The sequence below is a fragment of the Miniopterus natalensis genome, chromosome 12, assembly GCF_054644295.1.
Source record: "Miniopterus natalensis isolate mMinNat1 chromosome 12, mMinNat1.hap1, whole genome shotgun sequence".
Lineage (NCBI taxonomy): Eukaryota > Metazoa > Chordata > Mammalia > Chiroptera > Miniopteridae > Miniopterus > Miniopterus natalensis.
In genome coordinates, this window is record NC_142092.1 from 73,027,663 (window position 1) to 73,052,002 (window position 24,340).

Below are 24,340 nucleotides of genomic sequence, written 5' to 3' on the forward strand. Positions count from 1 at the left end.
TCCAGAGACTGGGAGATAGACAGGTTGCTCTCAAACGTCATGGCCTCTTTTACTAAACACAAACCTCAGGCCTCTAAAGAGTCAGGACCCTGACTGAGAATCATTACAATTTTTCCACCTCCCACAAAGCTAAGAATGTTTTACCTCCTGTGGACTGTGTTATGAAAACAGCAGGGCATCTCCTCAAACAGTTATGGCCACTACACACCTGTGTACCTTTTGTGCTGAGTTCCTGACATATGTTATTTCACTGAATGATTACAACTCTGTAAACAGGGGCTCTCTACCTGTGCCCCACTCATGCCGACTTCCCACCAGGAAACTGAGGCTCTCAGGCTGTCAGGAGTCCCAAGTTACACGGTGGGTGTGAGGCAGAGTCAGAACTTGGACCAGGGTCTCTCGGACTTTAGACTCTGTGCTCAATGCAACCCTTTCGCTTTACTTTATGTGGAGCGGGAAGAGGCAAGCCCCAGAACCACAGACTACAAGGGCAACTTTCCCCTGGCGTCTTCTGAGACCCTCCCAGGGTACCCCACTGCCCACTGCAAAGCAACGAATACGTAGCTTAACCACAGATAGCCCAGTCCCCAAAATCCTGCAGGGTGCTCGTCAGCTGCCACCACCCAGGCCAAGGATGCCTTCAAAGTCTCTGGGAGCTCAAGCAGAAGGAATATACAAGCCAAGGCAGACCCTGTCCACTTGGGATGGGGGCCAAAGCCACTGGACCAGCACAAGAAACAGCTTATTCCCAGTGAGTGGGAAGGAAGGACAATGCTATCAGTTTAGCTCTAGGGCCGGGCCCTGGGAGGTGGGGAGGGACCTGGCAGGGAAACGTTCCCCAGGCCCAGGAAACTGTCATGCCAAGGGTAGGTGGCATCCGATCAGGAGGCTGCAAATCGAGCTATGTGACTGCCAGTGGTCAGGGCCAGGGTTAACATCACAGGCCACCCCTCTCACCCCCTATTTCCCAAGCACTTACTACAGGCCGGCCTGGGGACAGGCTCTGCACAGAAGACTTTGAGTCTAGTCACCCGTAGGACTCTCACAACCACTGTATATAATGAGGAAACTGAGACTCGGAGGGGTGGGTGACCTGAGCGAGGTCACTGAGGAAAGGGCCAACCTGGGATGTGACCTCAGCTCTGGGGGATCCCAAGGCTACGGGTGTTCTCCCCAGAGCTTTCTGCTACGACGAAGGCCTCTCCCTCCATGGCGCACCTGAAGGACTTCTGGGTCCCCAGATAAGAGGCTCACGGGCATAAACCAATAAAGATGAGCCTGACCCTGAACCACAGGCTCCGGGAGTGAGACAGGGCTGAGGGGCCCCGCACCTGTCCACAGGAAAGTCAAGAGCAGCCTCTGCTGCCCCAGCCGAGGGGAAGAGCGACAACTCCCACCCCGGAGCTGGCTTCGCTCCAGGGGGGCCTCCAGACCCAGCCCAACCTGCTCTCTCCCAGCCCCTGCACCGGCCAGGGAGAGGCCTCGGTGATGATACGCCCAAGGCCACGGCCCCACCCCCCAGGGACACTTCTAATGCCATCCCCACCTGGGCAGTCACCTGTCCCGTCCTATAACCTTGGGCGGCCACCTACCCGTTCCGCCCCCCGTCCGCCCCGATGCCCACACTTTCCACCGGGGCACCTCCGCCCTTGCCCCAGACGATCCCGCGAATGACTCTTGGCCTCAGCAGTCCCCAGGACGGCCTTGACCTCAGCAACGACCGTGACCCAGGCAGGCACTCCCTCGAACCGCCCTCTGCCCAAGGCTCAGTCCGTGCCACCCTGGACACCTCAGCAGCCCGCCCGGGCCGGACCGGGCCAGGCCCCGGAGCCCCCGCCCTGGACCCCGGCAATGTCCGCGTCCTCAGAACCGGCTACTTCCACGCCGGGCCCCCTAGCGCAGCCCCAGCCAGGCCCCCGCGCTGCCCCAGCCCCGGGGTTCCCTCCAGGCGCCCCTGCTCCTCGCGCCCCGGCTCCGACCCCCGCCCGGCCCAGGCCCGCGCGCCCCCGCGCCCACCGGGCACCTCGCGTTCCGCTCCTCGCGCCGCCCGCGGCCAGGCAGCGGCGCGTCCCAGCCCCGGCCCCTCTGGTCCGGCCGAGCCCGGGCGCCTGCCCCCCGCCAGCCTCGGCCCCGGGCCCCGGCGGGCTCAGCCCGGCCGCCACTCACCCGGGAGCCCATCGCGGCGGAAGGGCAGCGTCTCCTTCCCCGGCGGCCGCGCAACCAACCTCCCGGCCGCTGGGGGCGGGGCTGACGCCGGCCGACGTCGCTCTTTAGCCAATGAGCGTCTCCGAACCGCGCCGCGCCGCCCGGGCCTCCGGGGCCAAGGGGTGCGTCACGTGACCGACGGCGCCTCCACGCTCCCTCTGCCCCGCCCCCCAAGTGCGGTTGAGGCACGACAGGGGTCGTTCCTCTCCTATGATTGGCCGGAGGGATCAGATTGACACTGGAGGCTTAGCAGAGGGAGGCGGGGCAGCTCTTAAAGGGACCGAGGAAAAACTGTCAGGTTTCCAAGGCGCTCGGTGTGGGGAAGATGCGGCCACCGCGAGCCCACGTGTTTGGCTCCCCTACCCCTTTGGGTCGCCGCAGACGAGTCCTTACCGCCCTTCGAGCGCCCGTTTTCAAACGCCCCCGCCTCTGCGTTCCCCACAGTATCCTCTTAAACGCTTGCCACTTTGCACCTCCTTCGGGAGCTGTTTGCAAAAGCGCTGCGTCTCCCCCATCAGACTGTGTGTCCCCGTGAGAGCTGGAGTCAGGTGTGACCGTCCCGCTCTGCCTTGTTTTAAACGCTGGGTTTGGAGTCAGGCCGACCTGAGTTGGAATCAAGTTCCACCACGTCAAGCTGTCCCGGGTTTACTGTTTACCCCTCTGTACAAATGGGGCTGGAATCCCTGCCTTCCCAGAGTCACCGGGCTTTGGCGTGGTGGCCCTTTTATCACTGCGAAGAGCTGGGCACATCTAAGTTTTTAAAATATAATTTTCAGTAAGGTCACATTCATTCATTCATTTAACGGCTATCTCTGATTGCCAGCCCTTTGGCTGGACATGGGAGCACAGTGGAGAAGATGCGTGTGATTAAGATGCTTAGACAGAATGCTATGTGATGTTGCTCTAATGGGGTAAACTCAGGGATGTGGGGAATGCCGAGGGATACCTGGGCTCTGACGCGGAGGTGGGAGACTTCCGAAAGAAGGAGACATCCAAAGGAAGACCTGAAGACTAAACTGGACAGAGAGGAAGGGAGGGAGGAATTAGCTGGACAGAGAGGAGGGGAGGGAGCTCCAGAGATGTCACTGGCTGTGACCCAGAGGCAAGAGAGAACCTGGCATCTTTTCATTTATTTTTTAGCATGTTTTTATTGATTTCAGAGAGAGGAAGGAAGAAGAGAGAGAGGAAAAAAAAAACCAACATCGATTGGTTACCTCTTGTACACACCCTGACTGGGGGACCCACCTGCAACCTCGGCACGTGCCCTGACTGGGCTCAGGACATTTTAGCCATTGCTAGTAGAAACAGCAGTCATCAAGTGGAAAGCTAGATAAATAAGTGAAACATTTAGGTGGGGACAGCTATAAGACCAGCAATAACAGGCACCTACTGTCTCCCTCTCTCTCCCTTTACTCTACTGTGTTTTTCTTCCCAGGACTTGTTACCTGACATGTTATATAGCGGTTTGCCCAAGAGGAGAAGGGCATTGTTTTGCTCATTGCTGCATCCTGTCCCTGGTGCCTAGAACAGTGCCGGGCACGTAATAGGTGCTAACAGACTTCCTCCTGGACCAAACCTGAGTCAGCTCCTCTGAGCCCATTGCTCCACTAGGCTCGACCTTGGGATTCCATCTCCATCCTTGTTAGGGTCCAGTTTTAGCAACAATCCTGCTGAGCCGGTTCAGCAAAAAAAAAAGATCCTCCACCCTTGGTATCTGATCATCCGCTGTATTTGATCAAATTCCTCATGGCCTACCTCCGTATCTTATCAACCTGGCCTGCCTTCCACAAGAATCCTGCTCAGCTTGATGTTTTCCTTAGTCATTTTCCATCCACGGCCCCACCCTGCTTCTTGGCTATATGAATCTCCACTTGACCTTATTGTAGTTGGAGTTGAACCTGATCTGTCTCCCTTACTGCAGACCCCACTGCACTAGTCTCTTGAATAAAGTCTTTACCATCTTTGACAAATATCATGAATAACTTTTTCTTTAACAGTGCTCTGAGTTACTGAGTGGATGAACACACGTAACTATACTGATATACGTCCGCTGAAAGACGATATGGCTGGGTGCTGGCTAAATGAGTGATATGGTCAGCTTTAAATAAGTCAACGGTCCGTACAGACAGAAACGCATAGCGGACACAGGCTTACACAGAGACCTGCACAGAGATGAACTGCAAGTGTGTGAGTCACACGAAGTCGATATGGCTCCGTATTGGTTTTGAGCCTGGGGTGCACATTTAAGTCACCTGGAAGTTTTTCAAAACTCCACCTGCCTTGGGCGCCATCCACACGGAAAGACAGACTCCGGGGGCTGGGAGTGGGACCAGGGTCAGGGCTGTGAATAAGCACGTCGTAGGTAACTCAAGGCTCAGCCTGCGCAGACAGGCTGGGGTAGGTGATGGGGGCCGGGGTCGGTGTAGGAAGGTAAACAAAGCCAGGCATCCAGGGGACAGGATCAGGCAGGAGAGGTACCGCTCAGGAGCAGAGCTCCCCACTCGGCTAAAAGAGGAAGCCTAGGGGTTGCGAGCAAGGAGAGGTGGAGACAGGTAATCGGCCCCATCCCAAGCCTCCCGGGAGGCTCTCCCCTTGCCCGCCTGGGGGCGCTGCGAGGAGCTAAGTCCAAGGTCAGCGCACGTCCATTCTCCGCTGCTTCCTCCGAGACCTGGCAGAAGGGATGCTCCCCTCGAATCTTCCCTTCCTTCCTTCCTGTCACCCCTCCGCACACCCTCCCCCAACTGTGGGACCTAGAGGGCTGGGGAGGGAGGGGAGGGGCGGGACGGACAAACATCCGTTTTCCAAAGGTGGAAGGAAGAACGAGAGCCCAGCCGGCCTGTCTGTCCCCTGGCTCAACTGTCCTTAGTGTCCCCAAGATCAAGGGCAGAGAGGAAGGATGCTGGAGAGGTCTGGGTGCCCGCGGTGGCAGTGAGCGCGCAGAGACCCAGGGCAGCAGAGGCCGCGGGCAGGGAGACGGACCGAGGGCCGGGGGACGGGCGGCCGTGAGCGGACAGAGCGAGACCGAGAGACGCCCAAGGGCGAGGGGCCGAGAGACCAGCGAGCGAGACACGCCCGCCCGGCGGTCTCAGCGGGCCGCCCCCGCCCCTCCCGAGAAGCTCCGCCCCTAGCCACGCCCCGTCCGTTGGCCCCGCCCACCAGGAGGCCCCGCCCCGAGGCTCCACCCGAGCCCCCAGTCCTATTGGCCCCGCCCCTGAGGCCCCGCCCCCGGAGGCTCCACCCCGCACCCTCCCGTCCTATTGGCCCCGCCCCGGAGGCTCCACCCCTCGCCCCTGTTGGCCCCGCCCCCCGCGCCCCGCCCTGCGCGCTCGGACTGCTCGGCGGCGGTGGCTGCGCGGCTGCGGGCGGGAGGGCTCGCGGGGGGCGGGCGCACCCGCAGCAGGTGGGCGGGGTGCGGGCGGGCGGCGGCGCGCGGGGGGCGCGGGCTGCGCTGGGCCGGGCGCGGCGGGCCCGGAGGTGCGCCATGGACTTCAACATGAAGAAGCTGGCGTCGGACGCGGGCATCTTCTTCACTCGGGCGGTGCAGGTGAGGCCGTGCGCCCTGGGCCCGCGCGGCCGCTTCGCTTCCCGGGGCCCGGATGTGGGGCGGGCCGGGGCACCCCTGCAGCAGGGCCCGGGGCGCGCGGGGGGAGCCCCCGGAGGCCGCTGCCCCGTCCCCGCCGCGCAGGCACCCTGGGTCCCCACGTCCCCTGCTCCCGCGCCCCCGGGACGGCGAGGGCTCCGGGCGGCCGGCCACACTGGCCGCACCCTCGGCGTGGCCCCGAGCCGGGCCGGGGACTGAGCCGGGCCTCGGCCCTGTGGGCTGCGGGGCAGGCGCCAGTGTCCACCCTTTCGACCGGCCGGGGTACCCCGCTGCCCTGGCCCCTGCCCAGAGCCCGGTGGGGGCCCCGCTGAGGAGGGGAGAGGGCACCGAGCGGTGCCTGCCTCCCTGCCCTTGTCCGGCAGTGACTGGCTCCCGGCAGGCCTCTGGAGGCCTGAGTCCCAGGCCCAAGGACTCATGCATCCCCCGCGATCCCTGCTCTGAGCCTCAGTCTCCGCCCCTGTGCAATGGGCTAGTGGTGCTATGATTCCCACAGGTCCCTTTTGCACGGTTGGGCTGTTAGCCGGGAAGGCAGAGGGCCGGGGCAGTTTCCTTTCTGCTCCCTGGGAGGCCTGCTTCCTCTTATTTCCCGGGGCCTGGGGGATGGGGAGAGGGTCGGGGTCTGGCTGGGTACCTTAGGCGGCTGTCCAGGCTAGTAATGCTGGGATTGGAACTAGCCCTGTCCGCTGGGAGGCGGAGAGAGAAACTGAGGCGGATGATTGTGATGGTTGGAAGACCTGGAATCAGCTGTGGGCGTGGATGCTCCCTCTTGTCACCCTGGGGAAGGGGCTTCACCTCTCTGAGCGTCCATTTCTCTGTCTGAAAACCGGGATTAGCAGCCCCTCCCTCCCAGGATGGATGCTAGGGCTCCCTGGCACTTTCCACCAGGTGCTCGCCAAAGGTAAGCTCCCCATTGGTGTTACTGTGGCTGAGGTCGCGCTTGTGCAGCATGTGACCTTGGGTGATTCGCTTCTCCTAAAGCCTCCGTGTGCCCGTCTGTCCAGGTGGCCCCACTGTGCCCTCCCGACTTCCCGTCCTCCCAGGGCTTCAGCAGCAGGTTTCAAGTTTGTTGTTTGTTCTCTGGAGGACCCCAGCCCTGGTCTCTGGGAAGCCCATGTGGCCATGTTTACTAGAAAGTAGTGTCCAGTTGAGGATCTGCTGCCCTGGTGGGGATGCCAGGACCCTAGGGCCCCCCAGTCCGCCTGGAAGGTGGGGAATCCTCCCCAGCGCTGGCGATCGTGTTACCTCACATCTGGGAAGACCCTGATCTGGTGTCCCGCTTCTGTGGGGCCCCTGTACCTGACCTGGCCAGGGCCCGCCGAGTCCCGGTGTGGGGAGGCTTGGGCCTTGCTCCGCCTAGTGGGGGCAGAGTGGGAACCTGCACCCAGGCCTCAGCCTCCTGAGTGGAGGAGGGAGCTGGGAGCTTTATAAATAGAGGCTTTCTCTGGCTCTGCACGCCCACCCCCTGCTGCTGCCATCTTGCAGGGAGCAGCCTGGGACTGCAGGCATGAGCTTCTGAAGCACTGGTCCCTTGCCCGAGGCAGGGATGGGGCAGGGGGGGCAGGCCCGAGGAGGGAGGGGCCTGAACTGTGAACTGAGCAGGAGGGGGCACTCGGGACCTGCCCGAGCCCAGTCTGCCCTGGGATAGGAGTCAGCCAGGAGAGATGGGAAGGGGGTGTTTTAGTATCAGCGTACCGGCAGCCCCTCTGTGTGGGTCCTGGGACGTGCTGGGAACACGCTCAGCCGTTCCGTGTAGCAGGGACACCTTTAAGATCCGCACCCCACTCCATCTGGTAGGGAACCGGGCCTGGGCTGGGGGAAGGAATCTGGAGGGCAGGACCCCTTTGGCATGGGTGATGCTGGGGTGGCTGCCTAACCCCTGAACTGTGCCTTGAAGTCAGGAGGGGTTTGTGAAGTTGGTCCAGATGGTGGGAACGACCCAGCCAAGGGCACTGAGGAAGGAAAGCCTAAGGCATGTCAGGGTAAGCTGCCAGTGGGCGTGGGAGTGGCCTGTAGAAGTGACAGTACTAATACTACCAGTAGTAGTTAAAGTCATAGTAACGGCAGTGGAAGGAGTGATAACAGTAAAAGCCGGGGGGTGGAGACATCGTCAGCACCTGCACAGGCAGCAGGGGACGTGGGGTGGGTGCCCAAGAAGTTGGGGAAGCCGGTAGGACTTTGAACCTGGGTGGACATGGGGTGTGAGGACAGGTGGCCATGGAGCTCGGGCGGAAGGGTTGCTGTTAATCTTGGTAGGGCAGGTGCATGTCGCCTAGACCTGGGTGCGTGGCTCTTACCACTGGGATAGGGACGTCCCTAGGTAGTTCCTGAGAGCCAAGGAGGGACCCGAGGCAGGAGGCCTGTTATAAATGACGACCCCAGCTAATGCTCATGAGACCTGTGCCATGTGCCGGCCACAGAGCTGAGCACCGTCCAGATATTCTGAGATACATCCCCCTATGCCCAGGCGGGAAGCTGAGGCCCGGAGAAGCAACTGCCTCTCCGAGCCTCAGTTTCCTCATCTGGAAAATGGGACTAATGCCCCGTCCTCAAAGGGCTGGGTGAGGTAGGCCTGTTCAGGGCCTGGCTCCAGGAGGCCTTAGTTTGTCGAAGGTGAGGAGGTTGAGGAGCTGGGGGAGGTCAGGGGAGACCAGGGGCAGCGGGTCCAGGTGGGGAGCTGCAGGCTATAGCCCTGGCCTGCTCAGCCCTGCAGGGAGGAAGAAACCCAAGCCCTGTTGCATAATTGATGGCTGCCGGGCAGCCTGACTATCAGTGGCTGCCTCCCGCTCCCTGCAGCTCGAGCTGTCTTTGATCTCTGGATAATTTATTGTGCCAAATAGTCCGGGAAGGGCCTCCAGACCCCCTGCGCCATGATGGCCAGGATTCCTGCTCAGTCTGCTCTTTGCTCAGCCTCAATGGCATCATCTGTGAAATGGGAAGCCTGACCTGACTTGCCTTGAAGGGCTGTTAGAGCTGTGGGTGGGCCATCAGTATGAAGCCCTTACTGAGCCCAGGGTCTGGACCCAGAGACGGTTGACAGCACCTGTCGTCATTACCATCCATATTCCTGCAATGTTCATCCTTTTGCTGTTTGGCCGCAACCTTGAGCAGGCTCCTTCCCCTGGCTGGAGACGGCCTTCCTGTACGTTTGGAAAACAGAGACACTTGTCCTAGGGCCTTTCTAGAGCAGAGGGGCCAGGACTTGGGCTGGTTTCTGGTTGTTCCTAGGAGGCCCCCATGGCTTCTGACAGCTCTAATGGGGGAACAGTGGAACCGTCCCTGCCCTGCCCTGGTGTGGGGCTGCCCTAGGTGTGCTTAGAGTTGGCTCTGACGGGCTGGCGGTGTTCCCCATCCAACACACCGGGCGACCGGAGGCCAGCCGTGTGGTCCTCTCCCACGCAGCCCTTCCTTCCCAGCCTCTCCTCCCAGCAGCTCTTAGCAGCAGCGGCACCTTGCACTGAACACCGGCTCCCTGCCAGACTCTGGCCTGTGTCTTACCCACATCTTCCTTCTTCCATGCTCCCCACCCATGAAGGGGATGCTCTTACTTAGTATCCCCACTTGCAGCTCAGGAGACTGATGCCTAGAGAGGCAAAACCACTTGCCCAGAGTCACAGGGCTCATCAGTGGCGGAATGGAGACTTGCCTTGGGTCCCTCTGATCCTGAAACCGCTCACTCCCCTCGCATCCCTTCCCCAGGAGCTCCCAGCCCCCCGACCGAGCCTCCTGGTAACCCCAGAACTTGCTTTGTGCCCTGTTTATCCTGTGAGCGCTTCCCACCAAATTCCTTCCTATAGGTTCAGGCCCAAGGGACCCTTTGCAGTGGGTTCCCAAGGGTTTCTTTCCCCTTTGAGTTATATGCTAGATTTTGTGCCAATGTGCTTTGGGGGTGGGGAAGGGGGTCTATAGCTTTCATTGGATTTCCAAAAGAAGCCACGATCCCCAAACTCTGGTCCAACCACCTTGTTTCACAGAGGGGCAAACGGAGGCCCAGAGCAGAGTCCTGACTTGGTCAGGGTTGCAGAGCAGGTTGGGACCGAGCTAGTTTCTTGACCTTGGCGCCTGGATTCCAGCTAGTGGGGCGGGGTGGGTGTGGGGGAGTGCAGAGAGCCCTCCCTTCCTCCCTCTGAGTCCTCCCCATCCCCGGACCCTCCTCCCCTGACAGTTCACAGAGGAGAAATTCGGCCAGGCTGAGAAGACTGAGCTCGATGCCCACTTTGAGAACCTTCTGGCCCGGGCGGACAGCACCAAGAACTGGACGGAGAAGATCCTGAGGCAGACGGAGGTGCTCCTGCAGCCCAACCCCAGTGAGTTGCCTGGGGCTGGTCCTGGGGTGAGGGCAGGAAGCTGGTGGCTGAGGCTCACAGGTGGGACTGGCCGGTGGGGGTGGGTGAGATCCTGATTTAGACTTTAGGGGCTTAAGGCTGCTGTGGGGGGTCCCCAGTTAAAGAAAACAACAGGGTCGGTACTGGGCTCTAAGATGCACTCTCGGGGGCAGTGGAAATGTTAAGCTTGGCCCAGATGACTTGAAATGCCTGGAAACTGAAAAGCACTTGGGAGAAGAGGCAGGAAAAACAGCAGCCGGGTCACCTGAGAGAGCGCAGCACGGCCCAGAGGTGGCGGAGGGCCTGCCCAGTCCCACAGCAGCCTGGAGCAAGGACCAAACTGCGGGAGAGCCTGGGGAACGGGTGGGAATGCCGCCACCCCCAGCCCTGGGACCTGCAGCAGGCATCTCGCGTCTCTGAGCTGCTGCGGCTTCCTCCTCTCTAGGGGGAAGGAGTCCTCAGGGCGGCGGGTCAGTAGCACGGGTGTGCATCTGCAAGAGAATATTCTGGAAGTCACCAAGCTGCTGTGGGCAGGGCCTGCTCTGGGCCTGTTTCTGTCACCATGGCCTTCATCCTTGGATGGGACCAGAGGGCGCCGTGAGTGACTTGGCCTCTGTCTCCCCCAGGTGCCCGAGTGGAGGAGTTCCTGTACGAGAAGCTGGACAGGAAGGTGCCCTCTCGGGTCACCAATGGGGAGCTGCTGGCTCAGTACATGTCAGAGGCGGCCAATGAGCTGGGGCCCACCACTCCCTACGGTGAGTCAGGCTGGGGTGAGTCAGGCCCCCAGCCGGTGGACGAGGTGGCCTCTCCCTCTCTAAGTTTCCTCCCTCCCCCCTCAAATGCTGGAGATGAAAACAGAGTGCGAAATGAGGCCTCTCCTGGGCAGCTTGGCTCGTGTGCGGTGTGTAATGGGATCAGAGTGCAGGTCTGTTCTGCAACCTGATTTTTAAACTTGGCATTGCATCCTCGATATCTGTGGATTTTCTACGTTTCCTTCTGTTGTTGATTTCTAATCTAATTGCACTCTGGTCAGAGAATGTACTTTGTATGATTTGAATCCTGTTAAACGCATTAAGACTAGTTTATGGCCTAGAGTATGGTCTCGCCTGGAGAATGTTCCGCGTTCACTGGAGAAGATTGCATGTTACGTTGTTGCTGGGTAGAGTGGTGTAGAGATGTCAGTGAGGACAAACGGGTTGATAGTGTTGGTTAAGGCTCCTGAATCCTTGCTGATTTTGTCTTGTTGTCCGATCCATTATTGAGAGTATTGGGTCTCCGACTGTTTCTGTTCAGCTCTCTGCTTCTGTCTTAAATCTGTATATGGCCCTGGCTGGTTTGGCTCAGTAGTTAGAGCGTCAGCCCTCAGACTGAAGGGTCCCGGGGTTCGATTCCGGCCAGGGGTACTTACCTCGGTTGTAGGCTCGATCCCCGGCCCGTGTGTCTCTCTCACATCAGTGTTTCTCTCGCTGTCTCTCTTTCTCCCTTCCACTCCCTGAAAAGCAATGGAAAAAATATCCATGAGTGAGGAGCCAAAAAAAAAATCTGTAAATCTGTTGCTAAGTCTGTATGTTTGTATTGTGTATTTTCCTGATGAACTGACTCATTTTTGTAACACATTGCTCTCTGTCTCTAGTAACTTTTTTTTGGGTCTTAATTTTATAGCCACTCTTGTTCTCTTATGGTTACTATTTGCACAGTATACCGTTAGGCCATTTATTAAGTTCAAAGTGTGTCTCTTATATACAGCATATATTTAGATCTTTATTAAAAATACAGTCTAGCCCGGGCGGCATGGCTCAGCAGTTGAGCGTCAACCTAGGATCCAGGAGATCGAGGTTCGATTGCTGGTCAGGACACATGCCTGGGTTGCGGGCTTGATCCCCAGTGGGGGGCGTTGCAGGAAGCAGCTGATCTATGACTCTCATCATTGATGTTTCTCTCTCCCTCTCCCTTCCTCTTTCTGAAATCAATAAAAATATATTATTTTTTTTTAAAAATCCAGTCTAGACTTGGGGTGGTGAACACAGTACAGTGTACAGATGATATGTTATAGAATTATGCACCTGAATTGTGTAGAATTGTGAATCAGTGTCACCCCAATAAATGCAATAAAAAGGGGGGGGGGAGGGGAAAAAAATCCAGTGTGACAATTTTTGCCTTTTGACTGGAGTGTTTAATCCTTTTACATTTAATGTAATTGTTGACGTGGTTGGACTGACACATGCTGTTTTGCTATTGTTTTCTCTAAGTCTCAGATAGTTTTTATTCCTTCTTTACTACCTTCTTTTCTGTTTAGATATTTCCTAACGTAACATTTTAATTTTTGTTGCCTTTGTTTTACTTAAATTTTTTTCTTAGTGGTTCTACGTGAATTACGATATGCATTTTAACTAATCACAGTCTGCTTCAAAGCTGTACTAACTTAACTTGAGTAAAATATAGGAACTTCGCTCCAGTGTAACTCCTTCCCCTCCCTCTTCTTTTGTGCTGTTATTTTCATACATGTTACACCTTCATATCTTATAAGCCCAACAATGCAATTTTAAGATTGTTGTTTTCTGCAGTTGTCTTTTAAATCTGTTAAGAAAAGGAAAAAAACAATCATCTTTTATAGTTGCCTATATAATTACCGTTACAGGTGCTCTTTATTTCTCTGTGTGGATTCAAGTTACCATCTGATGTCACTTCCTTTGGACCTCAAGTATTTCTTCCATGGCAGGTCTGCTGGCCGTGGGTTCTTCCCTTTGTTCATTTGAGGGTGCATTTTGGGTTCACTTTTAGGATAGTTTTGCTGTACGTAGAATTCTGAGATGAGTTTTTTCGTCTTACCACTTTGAATGGATCATCCCACTGCTGCGTGGCCTCCACTGTTTCTGAGGAGAAGTCCTTTGTTAATCTTACTGTGGCTCCCTTGTATGTGATGAGTCATTTTTTTTCTCTTGCTACTTTTGAGACGCCGTGTCTTTGTCTTTCAACAGTTTGACTAAGATGTCTTAGCTGGGGATCTCTTTGTTATCCTGTTTTGGGTTTGTTGAATCTTTTTGGATAAATAGATTCGTGTTTTTCATCAAATTCAGGACATTTTGGGCTATTATTTCTTCAAATGTTTTTTTCCTACCCCCTTTGCTGCTCTTCTTCGGGGACTCCTGTTACTCACTCGGACGCTGGTTGGTCGGGTGGTGTTCTGCAGGTCTCTGAGGCTGTTATTTTCTTTCTGTTCTTCAGGTGAGATCATCTCTATTGATCTATCTTCAGAGTTGCTGATTGTTTTCCTTCTGCCGCTTAAACCTGCTGTTGAGCCCTCCCAGTGAATTTGCTGGATCAGTCATTGTACTTTTCAGTCTAGAATCATTTCTTTTTTATAATTTTACTTTATTTTTTATCTTCATCTGAGGATATTTTTTCCATTGCTTTTCAGAGAGAGTGGGAAGGGAGACAGAGAGAGACACACACATTGACGTGATGTTTACCATGAGCTCCTATTTTTACTGACAGAGCAGAGAGACATTTTGGGCCTCTAGGAGTTCATGTCAGTTTAGAAACAGTGTCCAGTATCCATGAAAAGTCTGACTATTTCCCTTTATTCAAAGTACAGTCACCCTGGTAAATGGGCTCCTGGAAGATTCCTGGCAGGTCTGTAGCTTGTTTCTACCTGCTTCCAACCTCCAGTGAGCCGTGACGGGGGCCTTTCCTCACTATTTCCCCAGAGATCACTGCTGTTGTTTGTTTGTTTTCCCTTCTTTAATGGAACCCATAGCCTTTTCGTGAAAGGGCCGAAAAGGCTGATGCCCTAACCACTGATCAACCGGGCCAGGGCAAGATCACTGTTTTTGACGGCATTCGTCAGTTTCTGGAGTCCAGACGTGGTTGTTTTTGACCACTCCTCCAGTGTTGTTGCTGCTCTTGGGGAGAGGATTTGTTGAGCTCCTTTCTCTGTCATCCCAGAAATCTGCCCCCCCCCAATCTTTTTAACGGCAGCATAATGTTCCACTTTCTGAATGTCCCACTATTTATTTGTCAGTCCTCGGTTGATGGATGTGCAGGTTGCGCCATGTTTTCCCAGGCCAGCCATTCTGCACAGAGCATCCCTGTGGTTGCCCCTTCAGCGTGTCTCTGTGCTCCCCGCTCCTTCCGAGGTCAGAGCAGCCTCCACCTGACCCTCTGTCCTCCTTACCTGTGACTGTTCTCAGGGAAGACACTGATCAAGGTGGCAGAAGCCGAAAAGCACCTGGGAGCCGCAGAGCGGGATTTCATTCACGCAGCCTCCATCAACTTCCTCACGCCCCTGCGCAACTTCCTGGAGGGGGACTGGAAGACGATCTCGGTGAGGCGCCTGCAACCACTCTGCCTCCTCCTAGCCATGGCAGCCCTTCCCCAGAGCCACTGAGCAAGGCTCTCCTCCCGCGCTGGGAACCCAGTACTCCCGGGTCTCCCCAGATGTGGCTCTTGGGGACTGAGTTACTCAGATTGGATGACCTTCCTTCTTTGGGCCTCAGTGTCCCTGTCTTGAGCAGAGAGCCCCATAGGCCAGTCCTGCCATGGCCCAGGGTGGCCCAGCGTCTCACTGTTCCCTGTTCCCCACCCCTGCAGAAGGAGCGGCGGCTCCTCCAAAACCGGCGTCTAGACCTGGATGCCTGCAAAGCACGACTGAAGAAGGCCAAGGCTGCAGAAGCCAAGGCCGCGGTAGGTGTCCCTGCCTGCCGCCCGCCCCGGCTCTGGGTGGAGCCAAGGGGGTGCTGAAGGGGCCTGGTTTCGGCAAGACCTCTCTCCCCTGTCCGTGCCTGGAGAGGCCAGGCTGGGGGTGCTGGTCTGGGCTGGCCACTTCAGGTCACACCCCTATGCCCCTGACCCCAAGGGAACCCTGAGAGCCCAGAGCTCTGGGTTCCAGGGCTGACATTTATGGGGTGGGCCGACCAGCAGTGCCCCGACCTGGGCTCAGGGCACCCTACAGTCTCCCCAGACAGACACAGTTGGAGTTTCTCGCATGCCCTCGCCCGCCCTTCCTGGATGCTCAGCTCTGTTCCCAGCTCTGCCAGGGCATGGCTCCCCCTTACTAATTCCCACACCTGCCGCTCCAGCGCTGGTCCCAAGGCACCCTTGCTCAGGTTCCCCCATGATGGTGTGGAGAGCCCCGGAGCTAAACTGCCTGCTTGCTCAGGAGCATGTCTGAGGGGCCCTTGCAGGTAGCCCAAAGCAACTGGATAGGGGCTCCCCCTTCACTCCTGCTCACTGAGGCTTGCTCAGCCTGGGTGGGCCAATGGGATGCAGCGCCGGACAGTTTGATCAGGGCCAGGCCAGGGTTCGGAGAACTGGGCTCGAGGGTGAGCACACTCCAGGAATGCCAGGCCGCTCATGGGTGGAGGGGCCTAAAGGCCACCTCACACCCTGAGGAGGGAACCCCAGGTCCAGGGCATGCCAGGCTCTTGGCTGAGAAGGCCAAGCCCAGCCCAAACACCCTGCAGCTGCCCATGAGAGTTCTCCCCCGTGCGTTCCCCTCACGGTGGCCACCTGGGGCCATGGAGCTGGGCCTGCACTGCCTCTGGGTGTGTGGGGGCCAGATGGGAGGCAGGGGCTCAGCCACTGGAGTCTTGTTTGGGTTGGATAGGATGACCTAGGGCTATTGGGATGACCTTACTAAGTCACCTGGACAGGACAGTCTCCCTGTCACTCAGGGCTGGACAACCTCTCTGGGATAACTTGGCCAAAACAAGCTCTTCCTCCATCAGCCAGGCCAGGGGAGCCCGCCCTTAGTCACTGGAGGGGCACAACCTCCTTTCCAGTTGGTTGGCCGAACACCCTCAAGCCTCGGGGATAGTCCAGGTTACCCTGTCTGGAGCTGGGACCTGGGCAGCCCAGAGGGCTCAAGCCTGCAGTTTGCTCCCCCGTCTCCACCCTTCTAGACACACACTCAGATCAGGACACCTTCCAGAGGGCAGGTGGTGCCTGCCCGCCTGCCCGCCTGCCCAGCGCCCCTCCCACTGGGGCCGGGGGCCTGCTCCTGCCTGCGCTGCGGACGCACTAACTCTTTGTTTTTGTTCCTTTCCATTCTGCTTTGGGTAACTTGGCTCAGTGTGAGGGAGAAGTGAGTATACCTGTGCCCCTTGCCGTGCTGCTTCTGGTTTGCCCACCTGGCCCGGGGCCCTCAGCGCCGTGGCTGGCCCGGGGTACATCCTCGGGGCCTTTTGCAAGCAGCTGATCTCCCCAGCAGAGCCTCTGCCATGAGTAGCCTCTGTTTTGGGGGGACACCAGGCATTGGAGCCTGTGAGTCAGCTTTTTGCAAATGTTGAAAGCCCGTCACTCTGTCCGTCCACACATCCATCCATCTGTCCACCTTGGTTGTGGGGGAGGGTCCTGGTCCTCTCTGCAGGAGCCAGAGATGTGTGCAGAGATCCCGGGATGGAGAAAGCTGTGGGGGGAGAGGCGGGGTTTGTTCAGAAGATTGGGTCTAACGGGGGCATCTCAGTGAGACTGGGGTCCGGGGAGCAGTGGGCCTGACCCTTGGGCCCAGGGTGGATCCAGTCTGTGGCTTTCCCAGAGACGAGGGCTGTGACAGCAGCCACAGGCTCTCTCTGTCGCATCTGCTTTCCTGGCCTCCCACTTGGTCTTTGTCCTGCTCTCCGGGTCTCTACGCCCGCCTGCTCTCCAGGTGCTGGGTGTGGGAAGAGGGTCCGTGTTGTATTTGTCTGTAGCCTCCTGTCCCTGGGGCCAGGGGCTCCTAGTGCTGCTCTGTGGGGAGCTCTGGGGCGGCCTCCAGGCCCCAGCCCAGTCCCGGCCCACCGTGACCCCCTTCCCCCGTGAACTCTGTTCCCACTAGACGGTGCCTGACTTTCAGGAGACTAGACCTCGTAATTATATTCTCTCAGCCAGCGCCTCTGCGGTAAGCGCCCCCACCCCACCCCACCCTGGCCTCCCCTGAGCCCTCACACCCTGGGGTCTGCCGCACACCAGATGGGAGCCAGAGGCTAAGGCAGGGGCACCTGCCCATCCCTGGTCCCTGTGCCCTGTCACCGTGTGGCTGGCCTCGCTTCTCCCTGCAAAATGCTGGAGGTGGAGACTGGACCAGCTGCACTGAACTGTGTGGTAAACTTCAGATGGCAGCTGTCCCATCTCCAGTGGACCTGAGAGTCTGCTCGCCCCCAAACGCGACTCTGTCCCTGCCCCCCACCCCCATTCACCGTCCCTGACTGTACGGCCTGCCAGGAATTCACAGACCCCTAAAGACAGGTGACAGGGACTTTTTAGCACATCTGCTGGGTGTCATGGGGGTGAGGAGGCCTTGAGAGCAGCAGGGTGAGTGGAAGGAGCAGCCTGGGTCTGGGAATGGGGTGTGTCCGAGAAGGCCTGACGCTGGGGGGGGCGGGGTCAGAAGACTGAACGTCTCTGTATCTTTTTCCTCCAGCCCTATTGAGACACTTGGCATTTACTGTTCAGTTTGGGAGACAGGCCAATCACACATTTCCCATCATGCCTGTCACCACCGCTGTGCCTTCTGCCTCCCCTCTCCTTCCGTTGCCCCGGGGGCGGCCTCCTCCCACAGACCCTCTGGCTCCTCCTCACCTGTCAGGAGCGTGCTGCCCTGGGTATTTGTGCAGTCATTCAGTGGCCGGGCCATCGTCCCTCCGGGGAGTCAACCACAGTTTAGTCCCCGGGGCCTTGCTGCTGGGCGCCCTGCGTCGGTACACGTGGAGGTGGCTTCCCGTGCTGTGGACCCCTAACCGGCCTGTGGGACATCTCTGCCCACGGGGCTGGCCTTGCCTTACTTTCCGAGTTCCAGGTCATATTGTCTCAGGGTGGCATTCCCACAGTGGGGGAGAGGACTGGGTCTCCATGCCTTGGGGGGGGTCTTCCTTCTCTAGACTCTGGATCACACTTCCTGCCCCCTTCCTGGGCCGAGTGCGAGGAGAAATGTCCTGGAGGGTGGGGGCTGCCCAGTTTTCTTCTTTGCTGTTGAGCCCGTGTAACTCGTGCCTGAGGCTGCCTTCCTCTGCTGAGGGACAGAAAGGTCCAGTGACTGACCCAGGGTCGCACAGTCCTGCCTCCCAGCCCAGCTGCCTTAGCCCATGTGGGAGGGTGGGGGGTGGGGGGTGCTCGGTCTCCCTTGAGGCCCCAGTCAGTCCCTGGGGGCTTACACGATAGGAGAAACCAAGCAGGGTTTTCCAGCTGGCTGTGCCCCCTCCCCGCATGTGGCATGTTGGACTGGGCTGTGACGGTGCCCCCCCCCCCTTCCAGGCCCCAGCCCAGCCTCAGCTCTGGGTGAGGTTGGGGGAGGGAGCTGGGGAGGGTATGGGTGGGCAGAGGTTGGGGTCTCGAGCTGGGGCAGGGCATGGGCTCTGGGGTTCAGCTGTCCTCCCCTGCCTGCCTCCCCTGCTGACCGGTGCCCCCTCCCTCCCCTGCTGACCGGCCCGTTGTGGTCTCCGCAGCTCTGGAATGATGAGGTTGACAAGGTGAGCGGGGGCTGCGGGGCTCGGGGGCGCGGCTTGAAGGGTCGGGGGTGGGATCCAGGCACATGGCTGCTGCAGGGTTCAGGCCTGTGTCTTTGCTTCTAGTTCTGGGTCTGCCCCGCCTCCCCCCTGGGGCTGCTGTGTGTGGGGGGTTGTCATTTTCCCTTTGTGGGGACACCACCTCCACAGTGGGCCCCAGAGGTGGGGTTTTCCCGATGGGTGGTGGTAGCCAGGTGGGTCTGGGCAGGGCTATACCTCCTGGGGGGAGGGGGGCAGGGGACAGGGCTCCAGGCCTGAAGCCCTGGGTGGGAAGTGTCCCCTGCCACTCAGCTGTCCGAATCCCCAGGGGGAACGGGCCTGTGCAGGGGAGTGGAGGAACAGGCCACTCCTTGGGGGCCTCTGTGCTGGAGGTGATGGAGGGAAGCTGGGGATGACTGTTCCTCTCTCAGTCTCATCCCACTCCTCCCAGTCCGAGCAGGAGCTCCGAGTGGCCCAGACCGAGTTTGACCGGCAGGCAGAGGTGACCCGTCTCCTGCTGGAGGGGATCAGCAGCACTCACGTGAGTCCTGTTCCCACTTCCTCCATTGTCCACGGTCTTCTCACATGTCCCCACTAAACAGCGAGGCGTGAATGAACCTGGGTCTCGGAGGCAGGGGGAAGCCTAGTGCTCGGGCTGGTGGTCCCGGAGAGGGGAATCAGCCTTGAGAGAGCAAGTCCCGAAGGGTGGGAACTCTCCTCGTCGAGGAGCAGGAGGTTGGGGCAGAAGCCACCAGAATGCTGGGCTGGGGTCTGGCGGGAGACGGGGTAGGAGTGGGTACTTCATCCTGAGAGGCCTCCGGTCCGTCATTACTGGGCCCCTTCCCCACAGGTGAACCACCTTCGCTGCCTGCACGAGTTTGTCGAGTCTCAGACAACCTACTATGCGCAGTGCTACCGCCACATGCTGGACTTGCAGAAGCAGCTGGGCAGGTGCCCACTGGGGTCCCTTCCGCTGTGCCCAATGAGCCCAGGAAATCTCAGGCCCACGGGGCAGGGTGGGGGCTGTCTGCTGAGGCCCTGCCTGAGCCCTCGCTGGTGACACTGAGGGCTGTGCAAGGGGGGTGGGAGGTGGCAGGGATGGGCCCCGGGGCGTCTCACTTTCTCTCGCTTCACTTTCCCTTTCATGCTGCCAGCTCCCAGGGAGCCATGTGAGTATCGGGGTCTCCTCCCCTGCGGTGGGCCCAGCTAGTGTTCTGGGGGAACGTGGGACAGGATATGGTTCCCGGCTACTGAGATGTGCCCCCTCCTCTCCTCTCCAGATTTCCAGGCACCTTCGTGGGCACCACAGAGCCCGCCTCCCCGCCCCTCAGCAGCACCTCACCCACCACCACCGCGGCCACCATGCCCGTGGAGCCCTCCGTGGCTGGCCTGGCCCCCCCAGGGGAGGCTGCGCTCTGCCTGGAGGAGGTGGCTCCACCCGCCAGCGGAACCCGCAAGGCCCGGGTTCTCTACGACTACGAGGCCGCTGACAGCAGCGAGCTGGCCCTGCTGGCTGATGAGGTGGGTCTGGGCGCCATGAGGGTGGTGGGAGAGGGCTGGCCCAGGGGCACCAGGGCTGGGACTGGGAGCACGGGGCTGCAGACCCCACCACTGTCTTCGTCTCTGAGGGCCCTGGGAGCAGAGCTAAGACCAGGGGGTTACTCCGGGCAACTCCAGCTCTGGGGAGGCTGGTGAGGAGGTGAACGCCCACCTCTGGAGGTGTAGGTGCCGGGCATCACGGGAATCACGACTCTGTCCCCATTTAGTCCTGGGCCAGTTCCGCCCTAGCCAGCCGGGTGTGACTTCCCTCTCTGCCGTCCCCTCAGCTCATCACTGTCTACAGCCTGCCTGGCATGGACCCCGACTGGCTCATTGGCGAGAGAGGCAACAAGAAGGGCAAGGTCCCGGTCACCTACCTAGAACTGCTCAGCTAAGGACCCCCAGGCCCCTGCCTGTTCCGGCCTGGGCAGGAGAGGACGGTGCAGCCCTGCCATTTGTCTTGTCTGTTGGTGACCTAGCTGCTCAGGGTGGGGAGACTAACCCCTTCCTGGCCCTGCCCCTGGTCGTCAGCTGTGAGGGGCCCCAGAGGCTGAATGTTCCCAGCCCCTCCCCCAGTCCTGCTTCTGACCTGGTTCTGGAGTCCCCATCCTGCCTGCGTCCCCTGAGCACCCCAGTCCTCCTGGCTCCTCTAAGGAGGGGGAGCTGGCTGCGGCCGCACTCAGCACCTCAGCCTGGGGGAGGTGAGGGCCTGAGAAGCCCTGGGGCTCACCCTTGGCAAAAGAACACCTGCCTTTTAGTTGCCAAAAGCAGCGAAGCGGGAAGGCAGGCCCCGGGGACTGGGCGCCGTCCCCTCTGTATGGACTGGAACAGAGGGGAGCCTGGCCGGAGGCAGGGCTGGGCCATGGAGCGGCATCTCCCCGGTGCTACCCTCCCCTCGTACCCCGGAGCTCAAGCCAAGTATGGTGGCTGCAGCCCGCACCTCTCCACACTCACTTTTTAACTGATCTTTTTACTCTGCCTGTCTGCTTTGCTCTCTAGCCATGATGAATAAACGCTCTCCGTGTGCATGTCGCCTGGGGTCCTGGACCTCGCGGGCTGGCCCTGGGATGGGAGGGAAGACTTCACAGTTGCACCATTCCTCCTCCTGGGTGGGGCGTGACGTACAGAATGCTGTTGGCGCCCCTCCCGGAAGTACCGGGGCAGAGGGAAGGGAAAGCTCTAGGGCACCGCTCCCAGCACTGCCTCCCCCAGGGCCTGCTGCTCAGATGGGAGTGAGCATAGCTCCTGTCCCCAAAGCTGCAGGTCAGACATTTTATTCCCAAGAACTTTCCTAAAGTTGGGCAGAGGGCTGTGGACTGTAAAAGCTGATGGTTTAAGCTCCAGCAATGGGTAGGTGTCAGCGCCCCCTGTGGGCCCAGCACTGAGCCGGCCGTTCCCACATGTTCTGTCCTCACAGGTGAGGGAAGGTCAGAAAGTTCCCTCCTCTAGGTTCTGTAATGGACAAGTAGCCACAAAGGGTCTCTAGCTCAGGAAAGTGATTCTAGAAATTTCAAATGGTGGGTCTGGGCTACAAGTCTGGTTTTGGATTAAGGCTCTTGGCCATGCCCACCCATGATCAGCCCCCCCAGGAGGCCCAAGGAGAGTCAGGCAGGGGCCCAACTACAAATAGAGGAGGGAGCAGAGCTTCAAGGCCACACCCAAGGACGAGCTTGCCAGCTGGTAGAAGGATGTGTGTGTGGCAGGCGTGGGGGGACAAGACCTGGGTGGGCCAAGGAAGGGAAAATCTGAGTCCACACAGCACCCCCCCACGAACATTCATGGCGGGGTGTTAGTCAACCGTCAAACTTTCCACCTTCCCCGAACCTCCACTCCTCTCCTGGGCCCCTGCCTAGGAAGACTTCTGGGCACTGAGAGCTGGCTAGCCATTCCTGGGCTTTAAAGGTGCACATCACACGGTTGTATATAAACAGTACTTTAATATTTGTATAAATAGACCACAGTATTACCAAAAAAACTGCAAGAACAGCATGGAAAACATTTAAAACCCGTGCACACAGCCCCTCCTGGCTACACGCAACACTGGCTCCCCATCTCTCCCCTGGGCCGAGGTTAAGTGCTCTGGGGAATGCTTGAAGGAAAGGATACACCTCTGGGGCTCTGGGGCACTGGGAAGGTGACGGGTGTGCACAGCAGACTTGTGGCTCCCTGCCCCTGCTGCTGACCTCTTGATCTATTACAAAATAATGCCAGTGTGCGGGTGGTTGGGGTTGTGGCTACTCAGGAGAGGGTGACAGGACCTGCTCAGGCCCCAACAGGCCCCGTCAGGCTGCTGGGCGGGCTGGTGGAGAACGGCAGGAGGGCCGCATGCCACTGCCCTATCTTTGCACGTGCTGGACGAAGGCCTGCACTAGCTGGATCAGTGGCTCCTGACTCTCAGGGCTGGCCTTGGAGAGAGAGGTGGACTTGCCCTGAGGCGAGAGGAGGATGCCAGCAGCAGGGGAGCTAGGGGCTCCCCTGCGGAAGTAGCGCGAGAGGCTGGAGAGCAGCGTGCTCTGTGAGAGAAAAAGCAGCCTGATGAGGCCCAGCACCCCCCACCCTTGGGCTGGGGCTTCCCCACCGTGCCCCCCTCCAGTCAGGACCCCCTATTCCTTCGTACCAACTCTGAGCTGAGCTCCTGTTTCATCCGCTGTTTGTCCCGGGGGTGCACAGCTGGGTCCCTAAGGTAACGCATCGCCTGGGAGATGAGCAGGTAGAAGCAGTTCTCCATGGTAAACATCAGGAGGGACCTGGGGCGGGCAGGGTTGGCACAGTTGCAGAGGGCCACGCTGGCAGGAGTCAGGTGGGCCACTGGGCTAGGAGAATAGCTAACCGATGACTGCCCAACCCCAGACCCAATTATAGGAGGGCTCTTACTTCAGTGTTCGGGTCCCTTCTGCCTGTGTGCTGAGCCCCACAGCCTGAGTGAGGGGCTCCTTTTTCTTATCCAGCTGGAGGAAAAGGAAGACAGGGTAATAAACACACGAAAAAACAAACCCAGGTAGCAGTGGCCACTCTGACTCACTGAGAGCTTCCTACTTGGCAGGTCCTGCACTAAGCAATCGTATAAGTTACTCAGTTCTCACCATAATTCTCAGCAGAGGGAGGCTCTACCACACTCCTCTTACGATAGGAATGAGCTCAGAAGGCCAGGTAAACATGCCAAGGTCACAGTCAGGAAGTGGTAAACCGGGACGAAGGTAGCACCCAACTCACCTCTCCGAGCATGTTTAGGGCCACATTCACTGTGGCCAGAAGGGTCCCGAAGGAGGGGGCCACTTCAGAGTCAAAGGTGGGAGTGGTGAAGCTCAGGGCAAACAGGAAGTTGTATTCAGCAAGGTCCAGGGACTGCAAAGCAAGACCAGAGCATTCTAGGGCCTAGCTAGGACCCCAGACAGCTCTCGAGAGAGAGAGCAGGGCACAGCCAGGCCTTCGGACCACTGTGGAGGTTGGTGGCGCAGCACAGGGGGTGCTGGTACCTGGTCCAGCAGGATCTGGCAGACGTCTGGGGTGAAGTGGCGCAGGGCTGCCAAGGTCCTGCTGAGGATCTTGAGGAGGCTGTACTGGACCACGTGTAAGGCTCGCTGCTCTGAAGCCTCAGTGTCAGCAGTGGCCTGCTTGGAGGAGGAGGAGGAGGGGGCAGCAGGGGCAGCTGTGGGTGGCCGCTGAACTCGGGGGGCAACAGCTGAGGGAACACCGTCTCCATTTTTGTTCTGGAGGAAACATAAGTGGAGATGGAGCACAGAAGCCAGGGTGAGGCGTTCCAGGCAGCCACAGGGGGGAGGGGGGAGGGGGGAGGGTACCTGCAGGTAGTGCTGCAGCATCTTCCGGCTGTGCAGGAGGGAGGTGCAGGCCTGGCACAGGTAACCCAGGTTGACCTGCAGCAAACATGGGAGGCTGAGGGGCTTCTCATGATAGCAGCCTCAGCCAACTGACTAGACCAACCACACAGGTCTCTAGGGAATACCACTGTGCTCCTGACTCACTGAGCACCTGCACACTCTGGGTCAACAGACACCTGGACGGCTTCCCAGGGACCCAACTAAAGGCCAGGCACAACATCAGTCTTCAGTCCATAAATAAGTTGGGGATCATGTCCCCATTTTACAGACGAAAAAGGCTTAGAGAGGGAAAGTGACTTGGCCAAGGTCATACACCAGCAAAGCCAGCTGCCAGCCTGACTCCAGAACCTGTGTTCCTTCCCTGCCCTGCTCTCT

At 58.7% G+C, this 24,340-nt stretch overlaps 2 protein-coding genes across 5 annotated transcripts in view; one reads left to right on the forward strand and one right to left on the reverse strand.

Annotated features, from left to right (window-relative positions):
• Positions 1-5,648: 5,648 nt before the first annotated feature.
• SH3GLB2 (SH3 domain containing GRB2 like, endophilin B2) lies at positions 5,649-21,158 on the forward strand. Of its 4 annotated transcripts, XM_087823039.1 has the most exons (12): positions 5,649-5,749; positions 9,969-10,110; positions 10,755-10,883; positions 14,319-14,452; positions 14,719-14,811; positions 16,943-17,005; positions 18,549-18,572; positions 19,039-19,128; positions 19,438-19,538; positions 19,742-19,756; positions 19,868-20,108; positions 20,414-21,158. In XM_087823039.1, the coding sequence occupies exons 1-12, from the start codon at positions 5,687-5,689 to the stop codon at positions 20,519-20,521; spliced, it is 1,203 nt and encodes a 400-aa protein (XP_087679165.1). In that variant the 5' UTR covers positions 5,649-5,686; the 3' UTR covers positions 20,522-21,158. The 4 variants fall into 4 exon arrangements, with proteins under 4 accessions (XP_087679165.1, XP_087679166.1, XP_087679167.1 ...); XM_087823040.1 differs by lacking the exon at positions 19,742-19,756; XM_087823041.1 differs by lacking the exon at positions 16,943-17,005.
• An 885-nt stretch (positions 21,159-22,043) lies between these two features.
• NUP188 (nucleoporin 188) overlaps positions 22,044-24,340 on the reverse strand; it is a 43,095-nt gene continuing 40,798 nt past the window's right edge. Inside the window, exons 39-44 of the mRNA XM_087823038.1 lie at positions 23,927-24,001; positions 23,603-23,836; positions 23,340-23,471; positions 23,001-23,074; positions 22,744-22,873; positions 22,044-22,639 (exon numbers count right to left, since the gene is read on the reverse strand). Of these exons, the coding sequence (XP_087679164.1) occupies positions 22,463-22,639; positions 22,744-22,873; positions 23,001-23,074; positions 23,340-23,471; positions 23,603-23,836; positions 23,927-24,001 (822 nt within the window). The 3' untranslated portion in view covers positions 22,044-22,462. The remainder of the gene's footprint in view (positions 22,640-22,743; positions 22,874-23,000; positions 23,075-23,339; positions 23,472-23,602; positions 23,837-23,926; positions 24,002-24,340) is intronic.

Coding starts and splice junctions, on each gene's coding strand:
- SH3GLB2 (XM_087823039.1), top strand. CDS start 5,687: ATGGACTTCAACATGAAGAAGCTGGCGTCGGACGCGGGCATCTTCTTC. Junction 18,573..19,038: donor GGAATGATGAGGTTGACAAG/GTGAGCGGGGGC, acceptor CACTCCTCCCAG/TCCGAGCAGGAGCTCCGAGT. Junction 20,109..20,413: donor TGGCCCTGCTGGCTGATGAG/GTGGGTCTGGGC, acceptor CCGTCCCCTCAG/CTCATCACTGTCTACAGCCT.